Here is an 11,959-nt window from a genome sequence, read left to right on the forward strand (position 1 = left end):
ACTGTGCTGCACTGACTATACAGCCACTTACCATCCAACTAGTCTTAACAATTAAACCAATCACTGGTTTGGTTGAAAGAAAGGCATGTTGAACCATTTATCTTTATCTTGGCCAGGTCGCAGTTGTAAATGAGAACTTGATCTCAACTAGCTTACCTGGTTAAATAAAGGTGAAAAAAATGTTTTTTTATTTATTTCCTTTGCCATTATTGGTGCATGCTTGTTACCAGACTAAATAACACTGATTGTTGACATTCTTTTAGTGAACAAAAGGTCAAACAAGCAGTATTGATCAGCAAGGACTGAAGATAAGTGTGGTGAGTGCCCAGGAATTAAGGCCAATCTTTTGCTCAACTCATAATAACTCATATTGGGCATATTGAGTTTAATTCTATATTTTTTTTTATATAGTTCTTGTGAATGTTTTCAATGATCAGTCAGGCTTTTTGATGGATCACTCACCTGCTTTGACCTCAAAGGGCAGATCAAACTCTCGGAGGGCATCTTTCCTTAAGGGAAGGTTCTCCAGCTCCACCGCCCCTAGGAAGACAAGGGTTTCAGATACAGTGCTACAGCTACAGTAAATGCATGATACATTATGATATTTATTGTGCTATATTGTATACTGCAGGGATTCTGGTAGCATAGCATGTTGAAGAGCTGTCAAATTCAATGAGGGTAAGAGCGAGGATGATGTCATCATAGAAACTGATGGTGGACACCCTGAGGCGGGCGGACGGAGGGAGAGACGGACAGACGGACAGAGACAGACAGACAGACAGGGTACCTTTGAGGAGGGCGATGGAGAGCTGGTCTGTATTTAGGTTGCTGACATATTTGCCTAGGTATGTGTTGAGTACCCAGGCAACAAGTCCCTCCAACATTATGAGGGGTCAGGGAGAGGGAGTGGGGCTTTGTGGGGAAGGTGTGGGGGGAAATCTTGGATGAAAAGGTCTGGAATCTTGGAGTTGCAGCCTCTCCAGAATAACATGAAATCTGGTTAAAAAAAAGAAGGTAAAGACAACCAAACATTAAAGCAGCATGGCTCGAGTCCTCATTCTATAGTGAACTGGTATGAGGCAACACACATTATTTAGAACAAAGTTATGTTGCAATGCAATCTTAACACCTGATGGTGCTCTTCCCAACAGTCATACGATGGCAGTTTCCCTGACAGCTAGCCTGGATACTAAATCTGACAGTAGCCAACTAGCATGCTACCAACTATCCAAAACATTGACTCAAGTTTGGCATTAATTTTAGAGTTAACTCTACACAAATGCCAAGCTAATGGGCCATTATTCAATGTCATTTCAGCAAGCCAGGACACCCACCATCTCACATGAGGAATCCAAAGTAATTGTCAAAATCCACCCATGGACCCCACACACCCCAGCCAATCCCAACTACGAGTATACAGTATTAGTTTTCTATGTCTGTAGTATGGAGCTGTGGCTTAGAGTATTGTTTCATCATCAGAGAAATGTGTCATTGAAGTTGTTAGGTTTATGTCATATCCTGCATCCTGTTAATACCAAGTTCTAAAAACTAGATGGTGCTGTTCCTGCTATTAAGTGATTTATTATATATATATTTTTTACATATTAGTTTAAGCAGTCTATGGACAAGGTATGACAGCAACCCATGCTTTGGTTTTGTTTACCTGGCCAATGTTTTGAACGAAAACGTTTTATAATTTGTAACAAATCCAATGCATGTCAATGGTACCTATATTTCCATTTTCAAAATTCATATCCAAATCTATAAGTAGCATTATTGCCTTAATTCATTTTCAGATACTTTAGGATGATTTGAACATTAAGTGTGAAAATACTAACATAGGTAGCATTGAATTGCATTGGATTTGTGCCACAAATGCTAAAAGGTTTGCATTTGGAACAGTGGCGAACAAAACTAAAGCATGAGTTGCTGTCATACAATGTCAATAGACTGCTCACAGGCTTAGGAAACCAATGTCATTTTGTAGTACCCTGTTAGCATTGAGAGGGGGGGTTCTTTCAAACTTTTCACCTAATAGCATGAACAGCACCATCTATTGATCAGAACCTGGTAATATCAGGATGTATGATGGGACATAAACCTAACAATTTCCATGACCATTTTTTCTTAACAGGGGAAAACATCACCAAATTAACTGGGAATTCATTACATTGGATGAAGAAACAATACTCAGAGCCGCACCTCCATACTACTTGTCAGACACAGAACTGTTACTATATATTGGTTGTTGGGGTGGGATTAATGTGGGGTGTCCATGGGTGACGTTTGACCATTCATTTGGTCCAAATCGGATGTTGGGTATTATATTTACTTAATATTAATATATGAATCCTATAAATTAAAATGCAATCAATTCTAACAAACGATTTCAGAACAATCAGATGGTGCGTGTCGAAATCCTCGTGTTTTTTGAAGTGGATAACCCTAACACCAGACTAGATTATAGGCAGATATCACAGGTCGTTTCTGTTTTGACAACGATGGCTGTGTCACTACTTGGATAAATCAGATAACGTAGTTAGTTATGGCTAAAGTTGCCAGCCCAGCTGCCAATGATTTTAGAAGACAACTTACCTTAAGATAGCTAGTTAACTAGCTAGTTGTTAATGTGTTTGTGCCCATGATACAGCTAGTCCGATGCGATGTGTCAAAAACTCAAGAGAAAAGTATGACAGTCGAAAAGCGCCGTTAGCTAACCACCTAGCTAACTAGTTATCTTACGTAGCGCTCTATTCAAAAGCCTAGCATGAAAAGTGACTGGGTGAACAATGTCCTTGCTAGCTACCTAGGACAGTCACCCACCGTTAGGGCGAAAGACAAATTAAGTGAAAAGTCCTCTGTCAAAAACTCAAAACAGGAATGCAGACAGCCCACACACTCGTCGACAAGGAGAATGCTAGCTAGCCAGCTAAACTGGCCAGGCAAGCTTCGTTGGATCTTATAGCATTAGCAGAAAGACAAGAGCGAGTAGACAGTCCTTGCTGAATGTGCCGAAAGTTAGCCACAGGACGTGAAGCTAGCTGACTGTGATCATAAACGTCTTCAAATTTAGTTTCGGACTTCACCCCCACTAGCTGTCAGCAAAGTCGCGGGCATTAGCTAGCTGCAGGATTGCTTCCTTGTTTGGCAAACATTCCAACAGGGACTTTCCTGTCACGTGATAAAAACAAATACTTTTTGAGACATCATGCACCGCTAGCCACTGAGGACCCCTAGTGCCTGGAAGTGAAATTGATCTGAGATTTTTACCATTGGCTTGAGCGACACTAAATTCATCAAGAATTAAACATTTGAGCCCATTTCAATTTCCTCAGAAATAGCAATTATGTCATTTGTGGCTCAACAGTTGACCAAAATGTATTACTATAGCTTCCCCATACAGATGCATTTAATTATGTGATCCTGCTATCTAGCTATCATCACAAGGGGGTGCAATTTGTCCGTCAGTTATTGGTGCTGCAGTCTGATCTGCAAATCACCTGGCATACCAAACTTCCCAACATTCAAAATGTCAGAAACTAAGGAGCTTTTATTTCCAGGCATTGGGCTGATACATTGTAGCCAAGTTGTGGCATATACCATGGGGAAAATAAATTACAATAGACCATAAACTGTTTAAATTGATGACATTTGACTAATTCAACCAAATTGCCATAGTGAAACACAGTCATGTTGATGAATTAAGTTGAAATAACGAGGAAACTATGTTGACAAAACTCATCTTTGGCCGAAGATTGTAGATGTCCAAAGTAGAATTTGGAGTGGGTGTGTTTGGAGTGGGTGTGTTTGCCAGGAGCTGTATCTTAATGAGTCAAGAGGAAAAGATGCCGTCCATTGAGGTTTCAAGACACCCTTGAAGAATATAGCCTATAACTGGTATAATTTCATTCTTTTAGGTTTTCATTTTGTCTTTTAACATATTTTATAATTGAAATGTAAAACATTTCAAGATATTTTTGTAACCTTTGTTTTTTATTTTACTGTAAATTGTTTCAAAAAGTCAAAATGCACTTGTAAAAAAGTTTGATTTGATTCTCCTACCACATGCTGCAATAAGTTGGCCTGTGCAACGTTGTCACTGGAAAAAGTGTCCAGTTTGTGCTGTTCTATAGTAGGTTTACAGAAATGCAATCTTGTGAGCCCAAGTGCCAATTCTAATCCCAGGGCAACATTTACATCTGGACTAACACCATATCCATTAGATTCCCATGATTCCCCCATCATCCATCCATCTCTACTGTCATCATCTACAATGACTCCCGTTCTAGGCCCCACTGTGTTTCAAACCCCTTTTGTAATTACTTGGCTGGCCTGATCCCAAGAGTTCATCAGATAACATATACACACACAGACAGACAGACAGACAGACAGACAGACAGACAGACAGACAGACAGACAGACAGACAGACAGACAGACAGACAGACAGACAGGCAGACAGACAGACAGACAGACAGACAGACAGACAGACAGACAGACAGACAGACAGACAGACAGACAGACAGACAGACAGACAGACAGACAGACAGACAGACAGACAGACAGACGCATGCATGCATGCATGCATGCATGCATGCACACACACAAAACCTAAATCTTAATGATTTCCTACTTACTTTGGCTGTAGTCGATTCACCAGGAAAGGATATAATTCCATTACTAAGATACTTAATGATGTTAGGTTGAAAATGGATTGGTGTATTGTTTCAAATAATGTGGTTAAATTAGTTATACAAGGGCCGAGACATACAGATAAGAGTAAACAGTGTAATAATCCCATCATTAAATACAGCACATTAATTATAGCATCTCTATGGTAATAACCGCACTAGGTCTCCCCTATAGTATATCCTGCAAGCATAACCCCCCATGTTTCCCCATCTCCCATCACCGTCCAGCAGCATTTAGTCCTGGCAGATGTGAATCTTCCCACAACACTACCCCACCCCCACTCACTCCACAGGCTGGTCCTGTGCCACCACATAATCCAAGGCAAACCCACAGGGTCAAAGTAGGCCATCTGTTCCAGCTCACAGATCTGTAACCCTCCACATCTACGAGGCGAGGAAAGGGGAAGATGGGAGGCCCACTCACCCTCACCCAAACTGGCCCTAATGGGAAAGGATCGATATTGTTCTCATTTCTATCTCTCTCTCACACCCACACCCACACACACACACACACACACACACACACACACACACACACACACACACACACACACACACACACACACACACACACACACACACACACACACACACACACACACACACACACACACACACACACACACACACACACACACACACACACACACACACACACACACACACACACACACACACACACACACACACACACACATCCGTCCTGTCACAACAGCTCTCTGATTTCTTAATGTGTTATTTGAGATGATTTTAATCAAATCAAATTGTATTTGTCACATGCAGCAGATGAAGACTTTACTATGAAATACTTGCTTACGAGCCCTTACCAACGATGCATTAAAAAAATTCTAATAGAAATAAAAATAGCAACACAAAAGGAATAAAATACACAATAATTGAGCTATATACAGGCAGTACCAGTACCAGATAAATGTGGAGCTATATCCAGGCAGTACCAGTACCAGATCAATGTGGAGCTATATACAGGCAGTACCAGTACCAGATCAATGTGGAGCTATATACAGGGAGTAGCAGTACCAGATCAATGTGGAGCTATATACAGGGAGTAGCAGTACCAGATCAATGTGGAGCTATATACAGGCAGTAGCAGTACCAGATCAATGTGGAGCTATATACAGGGAGTACCCATACCAGATAAATGTGGAGCTATATCCAGGGAGTACCAGTACCAGATACATGTGGAGCTATATACAGGGAGTACCAGTACCAGATAAATGTGGAGCTATATACATGTGGAGCTAAATACAGTACCAGTACCAGATCAATGTGGAGCTACAGGGAGTACCAGTACAGATCAATGGAGTACCAGTACCAGATCAATGTGGAGCTATATACAGGGAACAAGTACCAGTACCAGATCAATGTGGAGCTATATACAGGGAGTACCAGTACCAGATAAATGTGGAGCTATATACAGGGAGTACCAGTACCAGATCAATGTGGAGCTATATACAGGGAGTACCAGTACCAGATCAATGTGGAGCTATATACAGGGTGTACCAGTACCAGATCAATGTGGAGCTATATACAGGGAGTAGCAGTACCAGATCAATGTGGAGCTATATACAGGCAGTACCAGTACCAGATCAATGTGGAGCTATATACAGGCAGTACCAGTACCAGATCAATGTGGAACTATATACAGGCAGTACCAGTACCGGATCAATGTGCAGAGGTACGAGGTATTCGAGGTAGAAGATACTGTATGTACATAAAGGCAGGGTAAAATGACTAGGCATCAGGATTGATAACAATACAAGTCAAATAAAGAACAGAGTGGCAGCAGCACATGTTTGTGTTGTGTTGGTATGTGTATGTATATGTGTTCGTGTTGTGTCGGTACGCACGTGCGTGTTTGTGTTGTGTCAGTATGCATGTGTGTTGTGCGTGTGTGCGTATGTACAGTATTGTATGTGAATGTGTGTGGGTTTTGTGTGAGAGTGTAGTGTGTGTGAGTAAGTATATGTTATAGTGTCTATATTTAGACTTGTGAGTCAGTGTAAGGTAAGGTCAGTGCAAGTAGTCCGGGTAACCATTTAATGAACTATTTAGCAGTCTTATGGCTTGAGGGTAGAAACTGTCTCAGAGCCTGTTGGCCCAAGAGCTGATGCTCTGGTACCGTTTGCCGGACTGTAGCAGAGTGAACAGTCTATTGCTTGGGTAGCTTTAGTCTTTGGAAGTTATTGGGGCCTTCCTCTGACAACGCTTGACATAGAGGCCCTGAGCTCGGCCTCAGTAATGTACATGTCTATATACAGGAAGTACCATTACCGAGTCAATCTGCAGGGGTAAAAGGTAATTGAGGTAGCTATGTACATATAGTTAGGGGTAAAGTGACTAGGCAACAGGATAGATAATAGACAGTAGCAGCAGAGCATGTGGCGAGTGTGAATGTGTGTGTGAGGCATCAGTATGCATGTGTGCATGTTATGTGTGTTGGCTTATGCAGTATGTTTGGCCGGGTATGGTTCTCAATCAGGGACAGCTGTCTATCGTTGTCTCTGATTGGGAATCATACTTAAGCAGCCTTTTTTCCTTTGTATTTTGTGGGTAGTTGACTTTGTTAGTGGCACTATAGCCCTAGTAAGCTTCACGGTCGTTTCTTTGTTTCTTGTTTTGTTGGCGACATTGATATAAATGAAGGAAAATGTATGCTCACCACGCTGTACCTTGGTCCGGTCATTTCCACGACGACGTCCGTGACAGGTCCACACACCGACACAGTCGTAAAGAGGGCGCCTCTTCCCCCTCTGGAGGCTGAAAATATTTGCCATGGGCCCTCGGATCCTCAAAAAGTTCTACAGATGCACCATCAAGAGTGTTTTGACTAGCTGCATCACCGCTTGGTATGGCAAATTCACCACCCTCGAGTACGTGACACCGAGGGTGTTGAGTACTGCCCAGTACATCTCTGGACCGAGCCGCTTGCCATCCAGGACCTCTATACCAGGCCTCAAAAAATTAACAAAGACTCTAGCCACACATGCCATAGACTGTTCTTTCCGCATGGCAAGCGGTACCAGTGCACCAAGTATGGAACCAAAAGGACCCTGAACATCTTCTACCTCCAGCCATACGACTGCTAAACAAGACTGCTAGATAGCTAATCAAATGGCTACCCGAACTAGCAGCATTGACCCTTTTTTGCACTAACCCTCCAGGCCATGGACCGTCACTGGAGGCTCTGGACCGTTGACCGTTGCTGAAGGCTCCGAACCGTTGACCGTCTCTCGAAGCTCCGGACCGTTGACCATTGCTGGAAGCTCCGGACTGTGAACCCTCGCTGGAAGCTCCGGACTGTGAACTGTCGCTGGAAGCTCTGGACTGTGAACCGTCGCTGGAAGCTCCGGACTGTGAACTGTCGCTGGAAGCTCCGGACCGTTGACCGTTGCTGGAAGCTCCGGACTGTGAACCCTCGCTGGAAGCTCCGGACTGTGAACTGTCGCTGGAAGCTCTGGACTGTGAACCGTCGCTGGAAGCTCCGGACTGTGAACTGTCGCTGGAAGCTCCGGACTGTGAACCATCGCTGGAAGCTCCGGACTGTCGCTGGAAGCTCTGGACTGTGAACCGTCGCTGGAAGCTCCGGACTGTGAACTGTCGCTGGAAGCTCTGGACTGTGAACCGTCGCTGGAAGCTCCGGACTGTGAAGTGTCGCTGGAGGTTCCGGGCTGTAGACCGTCGCTGGAGATCCGGACTGTACACACGCACTAGTGGACGAGCGTGGGGAGCCGGCACAGGATGTACTGGGCTGGGGAGAAGCACTGGAGGCCTGGTGCGTGGAGCCGGCACAGCTGGCACTGGACTGATGACACACTCTTCAGGGCGAGTGTGGGGAGCCGGCACAAGACGTACAGGGCTGGGGAGGCGCACTGGAGGCCTGGTGCGTGGAGCCGGCGCAGGTGGCACCGGACTGATGACACGCTCTTCAGGGCGGGTGCGGGGAGCCGGCACAGGACATACCGGGCTGGGGAGGCGCACTGGAGGCCTGGTGCGTGGAGCCAGCACAGGTGGCACCGGACTGATGACACGCACTGGTGGACGAGCGCGGGGAGCCGGCACAGGACTTACCGGGCTGGGGAGGCGCACTGTAGGCCTGGTACGTGGAGCCGGCACAGGTGGCACCGGATTGATTACACGCTCTTCCAGGCGAAAGCCTTGCAGAATACACCTAACCAACATCTCTCTCCGATCTCCCTCCTCCAACAGCTCCATCGACTCCCGATGGTCTCTGGCTCTCTCCTCGGCTCAACCGACAGCCCCTTGTGCCCCGCCAGAAATAAATCTTGGGGTTTCTGTGGCCGCGGACCCCGTCGTCGTCGCTGTCCTCCTATACTCCTTGGCGACTCCCGCCAAGGAAGGGTCTCGCATCCACCCATTATTTCCTCCTATGTCCAGCTCTCCTTTACCTCCATGGTACGCTGCTTGGTCCTGTAGTGGTGGGATATTCTGTCACATTTGTTGTATACATAATGAGCAGACCAAGGCACAGCGTGAGTAGAGTTCCACATATTTATTAAAGTGAACCTTCAAAAAACAACAAAGCATAAACGAACGTGAAGTTCGTAGCGCACATAGCACTAAACCAAAATGAAACAATATCCCACAAACGCAGGTGGGAAACGGACCACACTAAGTACGATCCCCAATTAGAGGCAACGATCATCAGCTGCCTCCAATTGGGAACCATACTCACACCAACATAGAATTACAGGACTAGAACACCCCCTAGTCACACTCTGACCTATTGCACCATAGAGAATGCCAAGGGCTCTCTATGGTCAGGGCTTGACACTCTGAAGCGCCCTGTGATTGGGTGCCTTGTAGTTGACCAAGCAGTCATGCAGCCAGTCAAGATGCTCTCAATGGTGCAGCTGTAGAATATTTTGAGGATCTGAAGGCCCATGCCAAATCTTTTCAGCCTCCTGATGCGGAAAAGGCGCTGTCGTGCCCTCTTTGTGGGTGTGTGTAGACCATGTCCTTAGTGATGAGGACACCGAGGAACTTGAAGCACTAAGACCTACTCCACTACAGCCCCATCGATGTGGATTGGGGTGTGCTCGCCCCTCTGTTTCCTGTAGTCAACGATTAGCTCCTTTGTCTTGCTGACGTTGAGGGAGAGGTTGTTGTCCTAGCGCCATGCTGCCAGGTCTCTGTCTTCCTTCCTATAGGCTGCCTCATTGTCATCGGTGATCAGTCCTACCACGTTGTGTCGTCAGCAAACTTGACAATGGTGTTCGAGTCATACGTGGCCATGCAGTCGTGGGTGAACAGAGAGTACAGGAGGGGACTAAGCACACACCCCTGACGGGTCTCAGTGTTGATAGTTAGCGTGACAGATGTGTTGTTGCCTACCCTCATCACCTGGGGGCGACCCACAAGGGAATCCAGAAAGTCCAGGATCCAGTTGCAGAGGGAGATGGTCAGTCCCAGGGTCCAGAGCTAGGTGATGAGCTTGTAAAGGACTATGCTGTTGAATGCTGATCTGTGGTCAATGAACAGCATTCTTGAAAACCTTATTTTAAACCACAATCCACCTGCATTGAAGCCGCTCAACTATCCAAGACCCCCCACAGTCCGCCCCAAAAAAACTCCACCTCCATCCCCCCTCCCCAAAGCTCCCCATCTCCAGGGTGTCTGGAGTGTCTGGGATGATGATGTGAGCCATAATCAGCCTTTCAAAGCATTTCATGGCTATAGGCGTGAGTGCTATGGGCTGATAGTCATTTAGGCAGGTTACCTTGCTGTTTTTGGGCACGGTGACTATAGTGGTCTGCTTGAACAAAGTTGGTAACACAGCTGGTCAGGGATAGGATAACAACAGCTGGTCAGGGATAGCAAAGACACTTGCCAGCTGGTTCGCACTGGTTCGCTTTGAAAATGCGCCCTGGTATTCCGTCTGGCCCGGAGACCTTGCGAGTGTTAACCTGTTTATAAACGCTTTACTCACATCAGCCAGGGAGAGCAAGATCACACAGTCATCTGGAACAACACGGGTGTTCATGCAAGACTCAGTATAAAAGGCATTTAGTTTGTTTGGGAGTTCTGCATCACAGGGCATCTCACGGCTGGGATTTCCTTTGTAATCCGTTATAGTCTGCAAGCCCTGTCACATATAACGAGCGTCGGAGCTGGTGTAATAGGATTCTACCGTCCTCCTATATTGTCCTTATATGGTTGCATTATGTTATCATTTGTTTATCTTGTACATGCTTCACACTGTATCTTGGTGATGTGATGTGACCAACAGTAATGTGCAACAAAAGCCTAAAGCTTACAGCAGGCAGCAGGCAGCAGCTCCCTTTCAGCACATAACAGGCTTGAATGTATGCAACCTGTTGTTCCATTAATCACACTTTAACATGGGATTGAGTATACACAGAGGTGTATCAGAAATATTTACAATGTATAGCATAGGAAAGAAGATCATGCAGATTGTGTGGGCTCTGGCATCGTGCTTCCTTCTTGTTCTAACCTCTGATTTCAATCATTAACACCGTACTGGATCACTATCATTATCACCGGATTTTAAACTTGAACTGGTTCTAAGTAGTTTGTCACTTGTTGGTGCTATGGCAGTCTTGTCATGACTTTTGTTACAGTGTTGTGAACCTCAAGTCACTTCAATCCGTTTTATGGAGTTTAGAGAAATGATTTGTACTGTTCAACTCACTAAAGATGTAGCATTACTTCTAACTGTCTCTGCAGTTAACGCAGCGGTGTAAGCTACAGGAGGGGGGGGGGCAGTGACGTAGCAATTTTGAAAGCTCTTCCTCAGTGGTTGTTTCGTTTTCTGAACTGGCCTCCAGCCATGTAACCATGGTGACAACAGGAATTCAGAGGATGCGGGAAAATCCAAATTTTCTGCTGTTCTTTCCCCCCTCCTCTCTCATCCTACTTCTATCCATTCTGTATGGTGACTCAGCTAGCTGCATGGCACTGGCAGGAAGGCTCACACTCCCTCCACTCTCATCTTCATCAGTGGCGTGTTGGTCGGAGGTCTGTTCTGACATCACACCCCACTGTTGATCCATTTGTTTTGTTTGTGTCCATGCCCACAGGGTACAACTGTACTCCGTCCAGTTGTTTTACAGCACACAAGACAGTGTTGTTCATCTCCCTTCGCAAAGACTCTCTAACAGCACGCTGACTCCCAGTGCATGATTACCATTATTACGCACTATTTCCGTGTGTATAATACTGTAACATCAAGCTGGAGCATAAGCCTTGATTAATATATGTTATTTTTATG

At 45.3% G+C, this 11,959-nt stretch overlaps 1 protein-coding gene across 1 annotated transcript in view; it reads right to left on the reverse strand.

The window, feature by feature from the left end:
• Positions 1-3,157, reverse strand: part of LOC118359729 (intermembrane lipid transfer protein VPS13D) — a 64,934-nt gene extending 61,777 nt beyond the window's left edge. Inside the window, 3 exon segments of the mRNA XM_035738382.2 lie at positions 463-540; positions 788-996; positions 2,596-3,157. Of these exon segments, the coding sequence (XP_035594275.2) occupies positions 463-540; positions 788-884 (175 nt within the window). The 5' untranslated portion in view covers positions 885-996; positions 2,596-3,157.
• Positions 3,158-11,959: the final 8,802 nt, after the last annotated feature.

The sequence above is a fragment of the Oncorhynchus keta genome, chromosome 27 (assembly GCF_023373465.1).
Source record: "Oncorhynchus keta strain PuntledgeMale-10-30-2019 chromosome 27, Oket_V2, whole genome shotgun sequence".
Classification (NCBI taxonomy): Eukaryota; Metazoa; Chordata; class Actinopteri; order Salmoniformes; family Salmonidae; genus Oncorhynchus; species Oncorhynchus keta.